The 20,571-nt window shown below is 36.1% G+C and overlaps 1 protein-coding gene across 1 annotated transcript; it reads left to right on the top strand.

Moving 5' to 3' along the window:
- The first annotated feature begins 317 nt into the window (after positions 1-317).
- On the top strand, positions 318-20,251 carry LOC137401706 (uncharacterized). The gene is made up of 12 exons (XM_068088168.1): positions 318-1,754; positions 5,627-5,773; positions 7,946-8,034; positions 9,382-9,446; positions 11,233-11,381; positions 11,640-11,741; positions 11,874-11,976; positions 13,769-13,886; positions 14,931-15,055; positions 15,370-15,475; positions 15,599-15,677; positions 19,681-20,251. The coding sequence occupies exons 1-12, from the start codon at positions 413-415 to the stop codon at positions 19,827-19,829; spliced, it is 2,574 nt and encodes an 857-aa protein (XP_067944269.1). The 5' UTR covers positions 318-412; the 3' UTR covers positions 19,830-20,251.
- Positions 20,252-20,571: the final 320 nt, after the last annotated feature.

Raw genomic sequence — 20,571 nt, forward strand, 5'->3', positions numbered from 1 at the left:
TTTGCTGACCTTGACCTTCTTCTCCGGCCACTCATGTCGATTAAACAAGGACGCATAGCCATTCATCGTTCAAATTACAATCGATGATAGCTGGGTTTCTTATTTTGTACGAGTTACCTACAGATAGCCTTCGTTACGTTTACGCTTTGTATTACAAATTACTATTGACTAGCCATTTCTATGTCAAGCGGTAAAACAGTTTCGTTTTATAAATGACCGTAACTAAAATGGTTAGAAACTCAAATTGATTCCGGTTGAATTGCAACACCATAAAATTCGCAAATAAACTTTAGATAATACCTTAAAAGTCATTAGCCCTTTTATCTTAGGCAAGTTTCGGCGCCGTTTAGAGGAACGTATTCTCATAAATTTTACGTTTCTACAAAATTCACCTGCTACGGTACAAGCAAATATGTTTGAGAATATATCAGATTCTGATTTGAGAAAGGAGCTTACCAAACTAACTGGCAAAGACGTTGGACCAATTACATCAAGTACACGACCAGTTTTGATACGAAAGCTTCAAAAGCTACAGGAACCACAGAAATCTGTTGCAGTCAAATCATCTCCTGAAAAATCCAAAAAGAAGTTACCTGGGCGCACATCTACGCCATACTCAGGCAGTTTGGGTTTTAGTTCTGATGAAGAATTATTTGCCGAGAGGAAAAATGTTTCCAAAAAAAAAGAAGCAGTCAGTACTACCAAAAGAAAATCTCAAGCTACAACAAAATCCACCACCAATGTTCTGAAAAAATCTACGAGTTCTAGTTTTGTAAGAAAACATGACGGTTTGGGTATGAACGAAAACTCAGTACCTACAATAGAGCAGTTGATGGAATGGAGCAGTGATAAACTTCAATCAAAGTTATATACGTTAACAGGAAAGCGTTACGTAGTGAACGAGTCAACCAAGCTGTCCTTGGCCAGACGATTACAGGGTCTTTTAACTGACAAAGACAGTTTTGTCTCACGCTCTAGTAGTGTCTCAGGGATAGAAGTGCGGAATTCTGCTCCGTCATCAGAGCCAATGGAAACATTTTTTTCTGACACCGATGACGGAGATGGTGAAATGGATTTTGATACGAGCCCTGTAATGTCACAAAAAACATCAAAGTCTACAAGAGCGATAATGGTTAACCAATCTGCTAACACGTCTTCTTTTTTAGACCAGACTCTGCCTGATCCACCAGAAGACGATCCAGGTTATTCTTCAGTGCCTCCTAAGCCTCCGAACACAATAACTGCTGCTAAACAAGCCAGTGCCTCTACTGCATCTAAATCTAAACAATCGCCAGAGTTACCATTAAAGCTACCATCTCCAAATCTTTCATCAACTCGCCGATCATTTGTACCATCAAGTGCAGTGAATTCGCCAGCATTTTTAAAGCCGGTTCCATCATCTCCTCCTAAATCTACCTTTGCACGTCGACCACTCACTGGTAATACACGCTTTTTCAACTTGAATCCAGATATAACTCCTAAGCCTTCAAGTCGATTTTCGGCTGTAAATGTGCAACCACAAACCACCGAACAACGGTTATCGAGAGATCATTTAGCCAACTATAATACTGGCGCGGGCAAAGTGATCAAATCTAGAAAACTTTCAAGCAAGGGTATGGACGAAGATGAAGTCGTACCAAATAATGAGACAGATTCAACTAATCTATTGGCAAACCTGTGTGGTCTTGCTCTATTTATGGCTTTGCTTCTTTATGTACACTCGTGCGTCACAGCAGTCCCACCAGAAGGCTTGGGTAAGAAATTTCAGTTGATGTATTATCAACCTTGAACCTCTATACTGTGCTTCTAAACTCTGCTTAAAACTGTTTAAAATGAGTTGACCTGTTTTGTCTACAGGTGTAAGAATGGTCCAATGTTAGGTAGTTTGTTTGAATATGTTCTATTCTCCATTTTACTATATATATGTTACCTATATAAACTAATCCATCTATGTTCACCTCGTTATCTTTTGGAATCATTACCTAATTCTGTCACACTTCCATCACCTAAGTCCATTACTATTAACAGATATTATTTAAATGAAGCTCTACTCTTTGCTCTGTGCATCAAGCATCCTTGATACAAACTGCAACTGCTTAACAATCTCTAAAAGCTAACATTTTTAGGTTTCTTGTTGGATAAAAGCTATCTGCGCAGATCCCATTTCACCCTTGCACCTTGTCATTCTACCTTTCAGTTTTAAAGGTTTTAGAAATCCGCATTCCATTTAAGAATCTTAAGCGCGCTATTAACATATTGTCTAAATGGAGCTCTAACCTTTGCACTGCGCATCAAACATCCAACAAATTCAGGGTTGGACAAAACTATGGTTTTTATAAAAGAATCTAATAAACCAGGTTTTTTTGGTTTAAATCGGTTTTTATCGTTTAAACCAGCTTTTTATGGTTTATATAATTTGACCAAGGTTTTTGCAATTTGAAGTCTAATTAACACCACTTTCTATAGCTGCATGATTGAGTATTGAACATACATATGTGGAATCATCTGTTAAAGATGTGGTTGCGTCAAATTTGAGTTGATCTTAAAAGAAAGCATTTTTTTTTCTCTATCAGTTGATATGTTGTTTGTTGTGTTAGGCGATCTCATTGCCAAGAATTTGAAGATTAAAATCGAAAAAGTCTGATCGCTGTAAAAACGCTCAGGCCAAAAAAACATGCCCAGACTTGCCCAAAATGATGTCACGCGTGATTTATCTGTCAATATATCTCGTATTCACATCGGCTATTTGCGATAAAAGTCTAGTCCTACGTGGCTCTATTGGCATATATTTTATTTTGTATTTGCTCATGTTGGTTAAAATAAAATGTTAAACCCCACTACAGAAACATTATTATGAATGTTTCAAAGGCCTCAAATAACGAAAATTGAAAATTTGTCTTACTCACTTTCTCCAAATGCTGTGTAAACATATGAGTACCGACTACCAATTCTACCGGTCTACGGTAATTCTGTCAAGCAAACTTTGTAGAATAAGGTCTTTGTATCAGCACAGTTCCGCCGCTACCCACACTAACGATATACAGCCTTTCAAAAGCCCCGCCCAAGTTATGTCCGTCGCCTATCGTTGGGGCAGGGCTGTATATCATTGCCCACACCGAAAACTAGTTTCTTACTACCGTAAGTAAAATGAGCAAGCTGCGTCTTTGAAAAGAATATACATACATAGGGATAGAGTTTTAAGGATGAGAAGTCTGCTGCAAACTGGATTTGAACTCACATTCTCCTGTTCTGCGGACATCCATATACCGTATCCAACTCACTACAATATTCTGCAAATCATGTTTTGCATTATCTTCAACAATATTATTTTATTATATAATTTTTACAAGCAAAAAGATTTTCATCTCGGCATAAAGCTTTTATTAAAAATATTCATCAAATCGTGGCCACTCACATAGTTTTAGCTGATACAATAAGACAAATTCATCTACTGCAACAAACTCAAAGAAAGCATCATGGTTTATGCAGCACACATTCAAGTCTCTCTTTCCCCCTTTATGGCAGTTTCCACACTGACAAAGCTGCTTCGGCTGGTGGGACGACATAAACATCCTGTCATCAGTAAAACAAATGCAATAAATATATGTCATTCATAGATATGTCATTCTAAAGCGTATCGGCTGAAAGCTTTCAAATTGGGAGTTTGATAGATTGCGAGTGTAATTTTAAAAACGAATAAATGTTTAACGAAGGCACAAGTACGCCAAGCCAACGATTCGAAGCTTTGGTTCTGGAAGTTAAAGATTTGCATTGATCAATCAATTTTCTTCACTTTCTACAAGTGAAAAGTGAACATCTAAAGTCAAATCATAAATCTAATTTACTAGATAAAACTGCCACAGAAAATTTGAAGCAAATGTAGCTAGGTGAACCGATAAAAAAATATAAAACAATGATTAGTGATAGCAAAAAGTTATAATTTTATTAATGAGTACTAAAATATTACCTTTAGTATATTCATCAATCTAAGCCATTGTATTGCTAGATGCTAAAGATTAAAAAGAAGCCGTCAAGAACTCACTGTAAATACGTATCTCGCACGCGCAGGAACAGGGAAATATAATCTGAATGTAAACTCAACTGGAAACTCTATAGGAAACTCAAAGTAAAAGATAAATTTACCTCCATTCTCCGATCTTCCTCTGTAGAACTTTAACTACCTGATGCCAAGAAAACCCGGTGTCACCTTCGCAGTAACTCCACAGCAATTTTTACAATTATGTTGTTCGCCAATAAAACATGTCGATCGAGTAATTCATTAAAGTAACGATGTTAATTAATTTAGTAAATATCGATGTCCATGCGATTTAATAATAGAGTAAAATCCCTAAATTTGAGATCACAGACAACGCGCTTTACGAGTGATAACATTTATCACGGCCTATATAAAAATTTCGCGCTGGTGATTGGCTAAGGAAGCGACCTCATATTTATCGCTCGTGGTTTCTTTTCAGATATATTGTTTGTGACGTCACGAAAGAAGCACCCGCTGGAACGTGAGCTTTTTAAAAGAGGGCCTTATTCAAACGCATATATCTCTGGACAGGGTTGGTCTACAAAGACAAAAATGGCATCAAATTGTAGCTGATGTTTTAGCCTTTTATGGGTCTTAATTTCATTAAATTGAATTTTTTGACGCAACCACATCTTTAAAGATGGTACTGTGGGAGTTGTTATGGGAAAAAAGAGAGAAAACATGGAAATTTCAGAATGAACTTTTAATCAAACATGAATGAAGAAATACAGAGCAGAAATCTTATCACATAAAGTGAATATATTACGTATAGCTCTAAGTATAAGTAGGAATTTTAATCCCAGTGATTAATGGTGTAGTAGTGTAGAGCAGCTTGACATTCTGTTACGTGAGCTTTAAGCCTATCTGAATGACATTGCATTACGACAGCAAACTTATTGCATTTTGCCTTAAAACTTTGCATTCTGCAGTTCGGGTGAAAAACTACCAAACGGGATCCTGTTTGCGAGCCATGTTGGAAATTCAAGGCACAACTTTAACTTTTTTAAACACAAAAAAATAAATTGAATTCTAACAATCCAACTGCTTTGACTTGTGCCCACTAAATGAAATATTTGTTTGCAAACCTAAAGCTTTTGCCCAAAAGGATTTTATTGTTTTAACTTCTAATTATAAACAATCCTCTCTCACTGGCCAGACTTGAGAAAGTCTTCATTCATTATTAGAGACTATGATGGGATTAGTATATTTCACATGGTTTTCATATTACATCAGTACTGATCATCATATCACTTGATAAAAGCAATTGAAAATGAAACTCACTAATTCATTGTTGTGGTAGGATTTTATGTAGTTGCAACTTTAGCTCTACCACTACCCTACTATGTGCTAAATGAACTTCCAGAGCTGGTAATTACATAGAATTGCATTTCTACCACACAGGAACCGCTAGGAGCTTAAAATGTTATGTTTTTCACACAAAAATAATGAAAACTATAAAAATCGGTTTTTTCGGCTGGTTTAAACCCTGGGTTTAAATCGAGCCAACCCTGCCAACAATAAGAGCTTATCTCACCTCAGAACTACAAATTTTTAATCTCATATTTTACCTGCTTGATGGTGTGTTCTTAGAGAGTGTGTTTGCACCTGACGATGAGTATAGACCTCTCCTGAATGCCAGTGGGATATGCCAATTAGCGCAGTGCTTTAGCGAAGATGAGATGCGAGGTGGCAAACCTCTTGCAGAGAAGTTATCCGTCTACTTAGCTGAACACGCAGGTGAGGATTACGCTATTGCATATTTAAAAAATTACTTTCATTACATTCATTCAGTAAACACTTGTTACCGCAGTTACATTCATTCAGTAAACACTTGTTACTGCAGTTACATTCATTCAGTAAACTCTTGTTACCGCAGTTACATTTATTTAATAAATGTTGCCATTTATCTGCTATCAATTTTATAGTTTTTGGTTTTACTATTTTATAAAAGGTTTCTCTTCTGATAATTAACTGGGCTCTAAATACTAATACATTTTAGTTGCCACTAGATGCCCCCGCTCTAGAGATACATTATAAACAATTTCTAAATTTATCCATGTACGCTGGGCCCTCGCCATACCACATTAATTCCTTCTAGAGTTGGCATCGTAAGGCGACAATGCCTTATAGAGGGGTTTAGAGACCCATAGTAATTATCTAATGCAGGCACCCTCTGATAAAAAACATCAAAATTTTATATACTCGTACATGCTAAAAATTATTATTTATGCAGTATATGAACCTAAGTAATTATAGTTGTCTACAACTTTAATCTACAACTCAACCTAACTTCAGTGTATTTAATTGTTATGATCTGCTTATGACTATTACTTCTTCCTTTAACATCGTTATCAATCATAAGAACCATGGCTAACGAATTAAAGTTATATACAATGTATGTAGTTAGATAGTTACAAATACAGTCAAACATGGATAACTCAAACTTCAAGGGACCGAGCAAAAGTGTTCGAATTATCAGAGCGTTCAAGTTATCAGAGCACTGTCACAAGTCCATATATTTACTTATTTATTAGTAGATACATGCACATATACAAACTATAATATAAATCAAAAGCACAAATGGCTTGTTTCAAATTAAATGCTTCTAATGTAAAGTTTAAAACGTTTTCATGAAAAAGTATAGAGATTTTTCTATCACTTGAGATTGGTTTGTTGTTTGAGGTGATGTTATTGCCAGGACGTTTTTCAGATTGACATTGGCAAAACTTGATCGTTGTTGAAATGCTCAAAAGAAAAGACATTTTTTTCTTTTGGGGTTTTACCCACGATCAATTTTGCCGTTTTTTCTTGAAGTTTATGCAAAGATTACCTTACTTTACCTGGGATTCGTTAAGAGCAACACTCCGAGGCAGTTCAATTAGAAGTTTTACGAGGTTTTACGGTACATTCTATATCACTCGCGCTTTTTTAATAGATACTTATTGAATGTACACATGTATTCTGTGTTTAGGTCAAACGATGAATAGTTTTTTGTAGCTCAGACAACGTATACGTTTAATTACAACATTTTTTAAGACGTTTTAAACATTCAACATTCCGACGTTGATTCAACACGGAATCAACGTCGGAAAACTATTCATCACGGGCTAGCCGGGTCACGCACTCAAGGATTTTCGCCACGCACATACAAAACAACATGCGATTTTTGTTTTGTATGTGCGTGGCGAAAATCCTTGCGCGCGTGACCCGGCTAGCCCGTGCTATTCATCGTATCGCAGTATAAATCAAAGTTCACCAAACTTTTAGTCGTTGACAAAAATATTTTGCCGATGGTGGTAATAATGACGCTTATGAATTACGAAAAGATGAAGTTTACCTCTATGGCTTTGAATAAAGTGATTTTCTAAAGCGATAAAAACCGTTTCGGTAGCCGTTGGGCAAAAAAACAGTTCGAATTAACAGTGTTGAGTTCGAGTTATCTATAGCAATTTATCATTACGTGGGAACGGACCAAAGGAAATGTTCGAATTAACCATGTGTTCGCGCTATCCGTGGACGAGTTATCCATGTTTGACTGTATTAGGTTTTACCGAATATGTAATTATGTCCCAATAAAGAAATTAATTTGATAGTGAAAGAGTTAATTATACATGTACTGATTACTCATTACGATCTCTCATGGTGCCAGTTTATTGTTAGCAATAAAAGCGAGTTGATTGGCAAACAAGCTCGATTGCAGAACGAATGAAACTCACGTTTCAAGGTCTGCCCTGCAGTTCTCAGTAGACATAAACATATGTAGAAGTTTGTCCATTTGCATGGTTGTGAGTGTATTATACATGTGGTAATTTTGTTTATAGAAGTGTGTATACTGTCTACTTCATTAAACTCTGTTAAAGGTTTTAACATCTGCTTTGTTAATTGTAATAATATTTGCCTTTATTGCAGGCTACGCGGAGTGTGGTTACACTGGATTTGCTGAGAGAAGCGTTGCGGAGAGTGTTGCAAGGAAAGACATGCAGGATCTCCATGGCAAGGTTGGTGTGATCAGCTGTTTATAATCACCGCTCACGAATATCTTTACATAAAATAAAGTTTTAGTTAGCGGTACCTGGTGACCTTCACCTTGGCTTTTTTGCTAATTGTACCGACTCTAATCTCTCTTCTCAGCAAACCTGGACGACCACGTCTGGTCTTTAATGTTTATCAGCTTTGACAAAATCCGAATTTAGTTAAGTATATATGGTATGTATGGTATGTATGTATGTATGTATGTATGTATGGTATGCGCGCGTTATAATACCGCAATAGTGTTGTGATAGTGCTTGCGTTAAATAATGAAATAAACAAATTGCTTGCTGTCCGCTAAAAGTGTCTATACTACATAGAGTGTATCGTAAGACCGGCAATGTCCTCAAGGAGTATCATGTGTTAGAAAAATAATTGAGCCTTTCACTACATATATATACAACAATGTAGTTTTTGTTCAATGCAGTACACTTGTAAAGCTACGCACAATAGTGGAATATCTTGCGTTCCTGCATTTGTAAGGCACACTTGCAAGGCTGTTACTATTATTCCTGCACAATTGTAACCTAATTCAAATAAGTGGGCGACATTGAAGCAGAGGATATAATGGAAGTGGCCATACAAATATAGTTGATACCTGTTTAATCCTGGCATGGACCACCCTGACATTTTACATGATTATATGGCTGCTAGCTATAATTTGTCCCTAAAGCATACCCGTGATTGGTTGTGGGCGTTGTAGCAAAATGTGACTTGTGATGGTCCAACAGCCACAGTTACAAAACTAGGCAACCTTTTGCAATTAGTTTTTTGTTGAGCTCGTCATTTTCACCCTGCAAATCCCTACTAGTCGTATATATTTACTACTAGTCTTATATATTCACTACTAGTCTTATATATTTACTACTAGTCTTATATATTTACTACTAGTCTTATATATTTACTACTAGTCTTATATATTTACTACTAGTCTTATATATTTACTACTAGTCTTATATATATATACTACTAGTCTTATATATTTACTACTAGTCATATATATTTACTACTAGTCTTATATATTTACTACTAGTCTTATATATTTACTACTAGTCTTATATATATATACTACTAGTCTTATATATTTACTACTAGTCATATATATTTACTACTAGTCTTATATATTTACTACTAGTCTTATATATTTACTACTAGTCATATATATTTACTACTAGTCTTATATATATACTACTAGTCTTATATATTTACTACTAGTCTTATATATTTACTACTAGTCTTATATATTTACTACTAGTCTTATATATTTACTACTAGTCTTATATATTTACTACTAACCGTTGTACTATTGCTTTTAGGCAGTGTTGGAGTCTTGGCCTGCTATGTTAGAGTTAATAAAGCTCAATCCTCACTGGAATATCAGGTACAAAGTCTGTTTGACAGCTGCCTGTTATATTAACTCATTTGCACCCAACGCGAGTTAACTCGCCTCCAAAATTTACCTACTCCTTGCATCATTATTTTTAAACTATAGAAGATAATTTTTCATTAGTTAAAAAGAAAATATTTTGGCCAATCAGACAAACGTACAAATATGCCTCAGTGATGTCTCTGGCAAAAGATATAACCAAAATATCAAAGACTGGTGCGCCATTTGCGATTTGCCAGTAGATAAATTATATTCTTTATTTTCCTTCTGAAGTGCCTATTCATTCATTTCTTTCTAATTCTTTTCTAGACATTCTCATCAATTCAATTTTCTATCATTCTCTTACTCCCTATTACTTACTTACTCACTATTACTCTAAAATATACTTACATCTGTCCATAAACACAGGACATAGACACAAGAGTTAATACATGGATTATGATGATGGATTCGAGGGCGTTTATGGACAGATGTAAGTATATTTCAGAGTAATAGTGAATAAGAGAATGATAGAAATTTAAATTGATTCAGATTGATTGATTGATGAGAATGTTTAGAAAATAATTAGAAAGAAATGAATGAATAGGCATTTCAGAAGGAAAATAAAGAATATAATTTATCTACTGGCAAATCGCAAATGGCGCACCGTTCTTTGATACCAAAATACTACACCCACATTGACACCTACCTAAACCGGAAATCATCGTGGCGACTTTGAATTTTATCGTTCGCGATCAAATCTTTTCAACTCCAGAAGTAAATATGCATATTCAGAAGTAGTAAGACAGTGAAAGACTGCATAAATCAAATTGAAACAGTATTTTTAATGTTTCAAAGTTTTTATTAACTTTTAATTTTGCCAATTTGAATCGTTATGTTCGAATAAAAATCCACTTTTCAGACTGTCAACTCGTAGTCAGCTTCAAGTTATCATTCAATTTCGATTGGATCATATTGATTTTTAGAGCTGTCTATGAAGTCGGAAAAGTCAAGAACAGGGTTATTGAACATATTTTTATTATTTGAAACATGTTTATAACATTTCTTTTGAGTTATATTGGCGGCATATAGATTTGCTATGCTTTGCCTTGAAGGATGATACTCGCGAGGAAACGGTCAAAATTAGAGTTGCAAGATTTTCATGTCCATGACTAACTGTATATGTATAAGCAATATTCATAACTGTGTATTTTATGTAATAAATAATTTTAGTCAAACTTTGTATATTTTGCAGTTTTTATGGTGCAAGTCTAACACTGTTTCAGCAAATATCATTTTTTTCTAAATTGGAAATTTTCTGAAACTACCTTCTTTGAGGCACGGATCTACATGAAAGGGATATGAGTTGTCTATATGAATGTAATATCATTTTAAGGAGGATAATTGGAAGGTTTTTGTGAAACTTGAATGAGTAAATTATCTCAAGTCTGTCTCTTGTAGTAGTAATTTGAATCATGGCAACTTTCTGAAAAATGAGCAGTATCTGGGGCTAATCGCCTGGAAATTAGTCGGGTGCGAATGAGTTAAGCTTATGATTAATGAGTTGCCTTATTGCTACTTTGGTATCATTCTGTACTATACATCGAGTTCCTCATCTCGTCTATTATCATACTTTGGTTTAATTCTCATGTGATATCCACATTGCTTCAAAACATTTGCTGAAGCAGTCTTGGGGAGGAAACATCCCTTTATGTACATTTATTTTGTTGTCATGTTGATGTAGTATTTTAATACCCATACTTTGTATTCCTGTCAATTGCACTTTTATTGGATGATCTAGGCTTGCTCTCAAGGACAAGGAGAAGGCAACTTCTGGAGCTACCAAGAACACCATATGGCTGGAGTCTGTTCACTCAGTAACTCCCCTCTCATGCCAAATATCGAGCACATTAATTCGAATTCTTCTGATTGTTTTTGGAATCCTAATTGGTAAGTTGGCTTTTGAACAAAATTTCATATTAAGGCCTGCATCTTTTTTTTGAGCTCGCTTGTTTAGATGGTCAGTATGTGCTTATGAATAACTTGGCCAATAATTGTAACTTTTGGTAGGAATTCATGAATGACCGTTTTTCTAGTTGCCACTAGCTCTTCAGTCCAACCTTCACTAATATTAGTGCCAGCTTAGATATTGCAATCTCCTAGATATAAAAGCTGCACAGGCAATTGAATATTTGCTACATGTTATAGTGTCAGGACTGGGCTACCTCGCTTTCATCTATGGTCGGTACAGAAAAAGGGAACAGAAACGACAGGAAGACATATTTTATGACCTATTAGAAAATGTCCTAGGTAAGTTCAAGTTCGTATCCCTTTTATATCTTCCTCACCGCTCGCATAGTACATGACTTCCTCTCTACTCTCTGTCTCTCTCCATTCTCACACACATTCAAATTCCTCTACTCACAACTCTTACATCTGCAGATATGTTGGAAGCACAGTGCAAGCTGAGCAAGGAGAATCCACGGGAGCAGCCATTCCTTGCCATAAGCCATATTCATGACACCATCATCAGTCCCCAAGAAAGGTACAAATGACATTTGTAAAGTTTTGCTAGGGTGTTCACTATTACTTCTCATCAGATCACATCTAATGTAGGAAGTCTGCAATGTTTCTAAAAGTTCATTGTATCGTGAATCATGTGTGCATATAAGCTATATGGTTAAAAGTACGTATTACCCTATACGTTTTCTAAACCCGGAAACCTTAGTACTGAAGTACTAAAATGCACATTATCTACAATATAATATAATACATGCACATTACATACAATACAGTAAAAATACAGCGAAACCTCTACTTGCCAAAGACTTCACAAACAAAATTTTCAAGTTATGAAGTTTCTTTGGACCGTTTTTTGGTTTCGTTTTTTTGCCTGTTTATTTCACATAAGTGCGACTTAGAACATGCCTCACTCTGTTTCTTTTGCTAGCGGGCGTCATTAAATGACAAATGCTTTTTGTTCATCAGCTGTATAATTTGGAGTTATTATTCATCGTATACAGAGTAGGACAATTTTTAGCTATTTCTAGCTATTCAAGTTCTGTGTCTTCTTTATGATGAGTTTTTCTGTTTTTTTGAAAAACATTTATTCTGAGCAAAACAAACCAAGACAACAATACAACCCCTTCCTCTGACCGTAATCCTACTTCCTTTGGTCTTTGCTTAGCCTCGTCTAGGCTACCTACGCCAAAGGTAAAAAAACAAACGTAACATTCATATTGTTTATTCGTTATTTCTCAGTTTTGTTATTTTTTCGCTGTGTACCTTTTCAATTTATTATGCTGTAATATAATTCTTACACGTATTTGTTACGGGTTTTAACCATTACGTGTATATTGTAATTTATACAAATGTTATATCTGGGTTTTGTGGAGAATTGATATGGATTAGGGCATTTATATGAGAAAATCTGATTTTCCTTACAAATTTTCTATTCATGGCACGCTTTGTGGAACGAAATACTTTCATAAGTAGATGTTCCATTATACAGGCAAAAACTATATATATCATTTTAATTGTCGAGATAACATTATTTGATGACGTCATTATTTTGTGCTTGCGAGTTCAAATATTAATATTCCCAATTTCATAATAGCCGTAGTCTCGGAGGACTGTTTGGGATAATAGTAGCGCTAGTGATTTAATTTTGTGATTTTTTATTCGTGTTAGCAGTTTTTCTCAAGATGCTGTACTAAATTCGTTAACATTATCCCATATTCTTCACAGTTTCACATGCCTACCACTCTAAGTTAAGAAATGATTGATATATTAACACGACATGTCACTGGTGGCGTAATATTCAAATGCTGCCACCTTTCATATTTCCTGATGCCTAAGCACTAATTCGTGTAAGTTCTCTATAAGAAAATGCTGAGAAACTTTCTTCTTTGTATATATCTGGTAAACTGGAATGGAAACTACTATCATTTTAGCAGCGTAATATCAGATATGCTTCATAAAAAGCAATGAAAACGCATGTTTCATATTTGGTTGATTTCGGTATTGTTTAGAAATGCTGCGATTGTGAGGTAACATCATAACATGCAGCAGAGAACTATAAACCCTACTAAAAATTAAGCTCTTTGAGAGAACTAAAAATATTTTACTCTTTACTATCAGTTTGAAATATTCAATCATAGACAGGCTTGTATGAAGACGTCGGATGAGAAAGAACCAAGTGAATATTTGCGAGTAAAAAATGCCGAGTCCCCAAAAAAGTACCATAAAAACATTGTTCCAAAGAAAACACATGAGTGAATTTATATATATGCATGCGAAGAGCTAACAACTAGTTTACATCCGGGGATATTTAATAGGCAGCAGATGCAAGGCATATGGCGTAAGGTGGTGCAGTTCATGCCGAAGGAGACAAGGGTGAGAGAAGAAGTCCAGCGAGTTCATGGGGAAGAGTTTACTGTATGGAGATGGATTCAGGTGGGTCTCTGTAATAGAGGTACTAAAATTGCACTTGATTGTGAAATATGTTGTCCAAAGAGCATGGATGAAGCGATCAAAACTTCTGTGACACCTAATAAGGAGGAAAGAATGGATTTCCATTAGCACCTCACAATCGCGGTGTGTGGGTTGGCAACAGGTAGATAATTTGATGATAAGAAAACTCATAAACTACACATGCCTTTAAGACTGAAAACATATTATCTGGAATTTAGTGAAACACTTTGCTGTGCTTCCCTTAACCTTTTTACGGGGGTAGATAGATCTATGTCAGCTATATTCTGCACTCTCCCGCAGGTGGATCAGCATTAATGTTGCCCGTGTCAGCATTCTTTTTAAACGGTTTTTTGTATACATCAAATATCAGACTGTGTTAAACAAGGGACTACTTTAAGTAAATCATATCAGACTGATAGAATTACTAATTATTGCGATCGTTTTGCTTTCAACGTTTTGGGAAAAAACTGAAGTTTAAAAACAAACTTTGATACACCCTGAAAATGGCGGTTTCTGATGCTAGCACGTCGTACACCCCTCCTGGAGAGTATTCTAATTGCTCTTCTCGATGTTTTAAAGTCTTCAGCTCAGATTGCAAATCAATTTATGGAGGAATCTGAAGACAATGAGTCAATTTAGTTAGACCTTAGTGACTTCGAACTCGAGTGTAGCTCTGATTATTCTGACAATCGATTTTCTCTGGTATACTCATCACTAAAAACAGGACAACTACGACAACAACAAAAGAATTTATAGATACTGATATATATCTAGTCATTAGTACCGCTTTACCACTTGGAGAATTTTCTATTGATAACTTTTTCTGGTGAGTTCACAAAGATCAAACAAACCGTTTTTGGATTTTGACCAAAATAAGGAATGTAAAACATTAATTATTTGTTCGAAATAAATTTGCCCATAGAGGGTGAAACTCCAAAAATAGATTTGCTTACCAGAGGGCTAATCAATCTGGCGTGCTCGCTCTCTCTCTCTTTCTGATTTGCGGAGTTCTTTTGCCCTTTGTAGCCAGTAGAGCTGCCACCTGCGCCAGGGAAGAATGATGGTTGGGGTGACTCTGCCATTGGCCGCTACAAACTCAATTTCAGACCGACCGAGTGTCTGAAAGTGAGGGGTATGTTTGATGTGTATAGGTAAGGATCGCTCTGTAGCCTCCAATTTTCTAGAATTGTTATTTTCTATATTAACAAGCTTTTCTTAAGCCTTTAGCACCTTCGGGTCCAAAGAAAAGCTTAAGCTATATTAGGTTATATTCTCCTTTGACTCTGGAATCCTTTTAGTTTGATGGACATAGTGTTGAAACAAACCTGACGTCTTCTTTTGAGTTTTTTTTACACATACGTTAGTTTTATTGGTAGATAAGCACTAGGCCAAACAACTTATATATACACCTGATATGATGAATGGGTGTTTGACTCTTACCGGCGGCTACTTGCTTGCATTGCAGTGAGTCGGGCTCTGAGTGGCATTTGCGCATTCGGGATGCTCTATTGGAGAAGCTTGGAGATGAACATGGTGTTGTCCACATTGCGGTTGATCAAGAGTCTTCTGAGGTTAGTCACTCTCTTCTCTCTCATAGCAAGTAGCATGGTTGTTCTTTTAATTTGCATCTCATCGTCCATTTGCCTTTTTTTAATTGTTGTACTTATGTATATTCGTACTCTGTTCTTACGTAGAATCGAGTCTACATGAAGTTTGCCAGCACAAAGCAAGCTGGAAAGGCATTTGAGAAGTTACATGGTTTCTACTATGAAGGTATGTTCACGTATTTGTACAACTATTTCTAGTCAATAACTCTCTCGTAACCGCGAGACACGTAGTACGACTCGAAAAGTGTTTGCGTATGATCAAGAGCCACAAGATGCGGCTTCAGCAGGCTTTGTACAAATCATTATGGTTAGTGAGTAGTTAACTAATTTGACTATCGTATCTGTATTTAAGCGAAAGGAAACATCTTATATGCATGCGTTGAGCCAACAGAAAATATGTTTACAACCCATCCTGAGCGTAGTTTCGCTTTGCAAAAACTTCATTTTTTATCATAATTTCTTAGCAATGGCCAGTCGTGTCAAACACACTACAGCGACTATTTTTCACTAATTTTACCTTTATGGACTTTGAGTGAATGTTATTAAACCATAGTACTACTGAAAGTAATTATTTTTATCTTTGCTAGTAATAATAATGTAGTAAGCTGTAACATTGATAAATCTTCTGACCGTATATGCTCATTGTCTCTTCGAAAATGGTCAAAAAAGTGGCGGAGCTCATTCTGCAACACATTTATGGCATCCGCTGATGCAAAACTTTATGCTGATTAATTTGGTATCAAAACATTTTTGTAGACCTTGTGGTTCCAAAGTTATGATGATTTATATGCACCTTTCTCATGTATTAGGTTTTACTGAATATGTAATTACATGTATATCCTGGTAAAAAAATTAATTTGGTAGCGAAAGAGTTAAGCTGAAACGCACTGATTAAGTATTGAGTAATACCGCAGAATTTACAGGCGTTGCTGAGGCCCCTGGTGCTAACATTCACTATGTTTCCATGACGCGCATAATTCGCAAAGTTGAACCAATCCGCAAGCTATCCGCGTCATGGAAATGGCATGAATCCGCAAGCTAAGCGCGTTTTGCGACCCGCAAAACTTTATCGAATCCATCGTGCTTGCGAATCATGGAAACGGCACTTGCGAATAATATGCATTAGAATATCGATGGCTATTACATTATAAACATTTTCACAAGTTTCATTAGTTTTTATTTCGATTTGCGCAGTCTGCAATGCCGAACGTTCCGAACGATTGCTACTAAGCTTAGCGTGACCAGACTGCGTAGCTATTTATAGAGACATTAATTAGGCTACTTCTTGACCTATGGGGTCAAGCGCTGGCGTTAAATCCGCATCGGCAAGTGTTCATTGAAACGCTCGATTGCAAAGTAACTCAACTTGCGAATCATTCGAATTATTCAAATCATGCGAATTATGTGAGTCATGAAAACAGTCAATGCTAGTTTAGTGTAGTAGTAGTGCTAGTTTAGTGTAGTAGGAGTACTAGTTTAGGGTAGTAGAAGTGCTAGTTTAGGGTAGTACGAGTGCTAGTTTAGTGTAGTAGTAGTGCTAGTTTAGTGTAGTGGTAGTGCTAGTTTAGTGCAGTAATAGCGCTAGTTTAGTGTAGTGGTAGTGCTAGTTTAGTGTAGTAGTAGTGCTAGTTTAGTGTAGTAGGAGTGCTAGTTTAGTGTAGTAGTAGTGCTAGTTTAGTATAGTAGGTGTGCTAGTTTAGTGTAGTAGTAGTGCTAGTTTAGTGTAGTAGTGCTAGTTTAGTGTAGTAGTAGTGATAGTTTAGTGTAGTAGTAGTGCTAGTTTAGTGTAGTAATAGTGCTAGTTAAGTGTAGTAGGAGTGCTAGTTTAGTGTAGTAGGAGTGCTAGTTTAGTGTAGTAGGAGTGATAGTTTAGTATAGGAGTGATAGTTTAGTGTAGTAGTAGTGATAGTTTAGTATAGGAGTGCTAGTTTAGTGCAATAGTAGTGCTAGTTTAATGTAGTGGTAGTGCTAGTTTAGTGTAGTAGGAGTGCTAGTTTAGTGTAGTAGTAGTGCTAGTTAAGTGTAGTAGGAGTGCTAGTTTAGTGTAGTAATAGTGCTAGTTTAGTATAGTAGGAGTGCTAGTTTAGTGTAGTAGTAGGTGTGCTAGTTTAGTGTAGTAGTAGTGCTAGTTTAGTGTAGTAGAAGTGCTAGTTTAGTGTAGTAATAGTGCTAGTTTAGTATAGGAGTGATAGTTTAGTGTAGTAGGAGTGATAGTTTAGTGTAGTAGTAGTGCTAGTTTAGTGTAGTAGTAGTGCTAGTTTAGTATAGTAGGAGTGATAGTTTAGTAGTAGTGCTAGTTTAGTGTAGTAGTAGTGATAGTTTAGTGACGTAGGAGTGCTAGTTTAGTGTAGTAGGAGTGATAGTTTAGTGTAGTAGTAGTGCTAATTTAGTGTAGTAGTAGTGCTAGTTAAGTGTAGTAGGAGTGCTAGTTTAGTGTAGTAGTAGTGCTAGTTCAGTATAGTAGGAGTGATAGTTTAGTGTAGTAGTAGTGCTAGTTTAGTGTAGTAGTAGTGCTAGTTTAGTATAGTAGGAGTGATAGTTTAGTGTAGTAGTAGTGCTAGTTTAGTGTAGTAGTAGTGCTAGTTTAGTGTAGTAGTAGTGCTAGTTAAGTGTAGTAGGAGTGCTAGTTTAGTGTAGTAGTAGTGCTAGTTTAGTATAGTAGGAGTGATAGTTTAGTGTAGTAGTAGTGCTAGTTTAGTGTAGTAGTAGTGCTAGTTAAGTGTAGTAGGAGTGCTAGTTTAGTGTAGTAGTAGTGCTAGTTTAGTATAGTAGGAGTGATAGTTTAGTGTAGTAGTAGTGCTAGTTTAGTGTAGTAGTAGTGCTAGTTAAGTGTAGTAGGAGTGCTAGTTTAGTGTAGTAGTAATGCTAGTTTAGTGTAGTAGGTGTGCTTAATATTTTTGTGCAGTTAGCTGATTGATCGTCTGCAAGCATGTTTCAAGTAACATCTAAATGTAACACCGAAAGTAAGTAATAATCAATAATTATAAGTAATAATATAATAAGTAATAAATATAATAACTAGGAATTATTTTAAAATAATACAATGCAATTAAGAATGTAGTGTTTTAACTATATTTTGATATATATATTTATAACTATTTGATGTATATATATATATTTATTGTCTTTTTTAGCATTTATTTATTGCATAATTAATATTACACATTTTACTAGCCTGTCTTGACAAACTGTTGTTTTTTGCGGAGTTGTTCCCCGTCGAGCGAGCAACACAACAGCTTGTCACAAGACGTACTGCACCTGATGCATCAGCTGCACTTATAGGGAGATGTTCTCCTCTATCTATGCGGCTTGGTTGCGATGTTATGTCGGTCGCTCCATTGGTAATCATAACGAATTTCGCGCAAAAATGTATGTAGAAAAAAATAAGATTACAACGTTTAACCAAAGACTGTTGCTTGTTTACAACTCTGTTGTAAACTTTAGTAAAACTTAAGAATAGAATAAATTGAAAATAAAATCCATAAGAACAAATAAAACCGACATACAAAAATAGAAATTAAACTGACTGAGCGCACAAATAACGACATGTTTAGTCGCTGTTGTTGCCTAAGTTCTCAAGTTCTACCAAAGTTTACCGCAGAGACTGGTCGCTGGTTAAACGTTGTAATCTACATAAATTTTTGCGCGAAATCCGTTATGATTACCAATGGAGCAACCGACATAACATCGCAACCAAGCCGCATAGATAAAGGAGAACATCTCCCTATAAGTGCAGCTGATGCATCAGGTGCAGTACCTCTTGTGACAAGCTGTTGTGTTGCTCGCCAGCGCGACGGGGGACAACTCCGCAAAAACAACAGTTTGTCAAGACAGGCTAACATTTTACAAGCATCATAATAGAAATGGACGGTATGCCTAGGGAAGCTTCTTTTAGCAGTGATGCTGTAGTACTAGCATTTCAGTGTCTTCCAGCATTTCTCAGCTTTTGCCTAGCAAGCTTAGAGGGAGTCAGACCAATTGCTTCACATGGCTAGTTTTTACATATGAAGCAGATCATAAAAGGAATCTACTTAAAATGTGGAGGTCTTATTCATATATATTCATAAATTGTATATCATGTTTGGATGAATGCATGGCATACTAATCACATTTACTTGGCTGGCTGAGGTCACGCTTAAAGGCAATCGTATTATATTATCTACTTGCAGGTCAGTGCATTCAATGCAAGTTCCTTCTTTTGAAAACGTACCATGAGCGGTTCCCTCCAGCTGAACACTCCTTGATTCAGCTGGAACGGTCTAATAAGACGACAGCAGGCCATAATCGGCTGTATCCGACACTGAAGCATTATCGATAGGCCGTCATTTTCAGTGACACATCAAATTTACTTTGTGGCTTGACTGCCACTATTACTTTATTGCGATAACCTTTATAGCTGAACTTACTGTTTCCATTCTCACTAAATATCAGTAACTATTGATGTGTCTCGTTTTTGTGTCATTTGTGTACATCAAAGTGTATCAGTTCAATTTGTTCTAGCTGTAGCGTAGGCAAAAGCATAAAATTTATGTCCATTTGAGAAACTGGTTTTAGAAGTCTTCATTACTGTACTAAACCATGCCTTGGCCACTCACTACAAAGGTGTCACATGTGCTATTGGTTTTTCATAATTTACATTATGGGTTAACTACACCCACATCGTACATCGCCTGCTTTCTTCTCTTTGTTTAGTGTTTTGACATGTCTGTAGTGAATCTACTAATATATTACTACACAATATTGTACAAGTATTGAAATAATTCACTTCGCAATCTCGTGAAATAGTCTATGGCTGAAGCACCTGTCAGATTAGTTATGGCAAACCAGCACCGCATCCGCTAAAATAAGTCCATCACCAGGCCTAGCAACAACAACAAATGCTTTTCCCACCCAAGGCCAGTCACATGTAACAAAGCAACCGTGTTTAGCATGAATTTTGTGCAGCTGTAACAAGTCCTCCACCAATTTAGAAAAAAGGGCAAATTGGAATGCGAAAGCAGAGATCTAGTCCAACCGAGCCCAAACCCTGCAATAATCATCACTAGCAGCTCATAACAGAC

This window comes from Watersipora subatra, chromosome 1, assembly GCF_963576615.1.
Source record: "Watersipora subatra chromosome 1, tzWatSuba1.1, whole genome shotgun sequence".
Classification (NCBI taxonomy): domain Eukaryota; kingdom Metazoa; phylum Bryozoa; class Gymnolaemata; order Cheilostomatida; family Watersiporidae; genus Watersipora; species Watersipora subatra.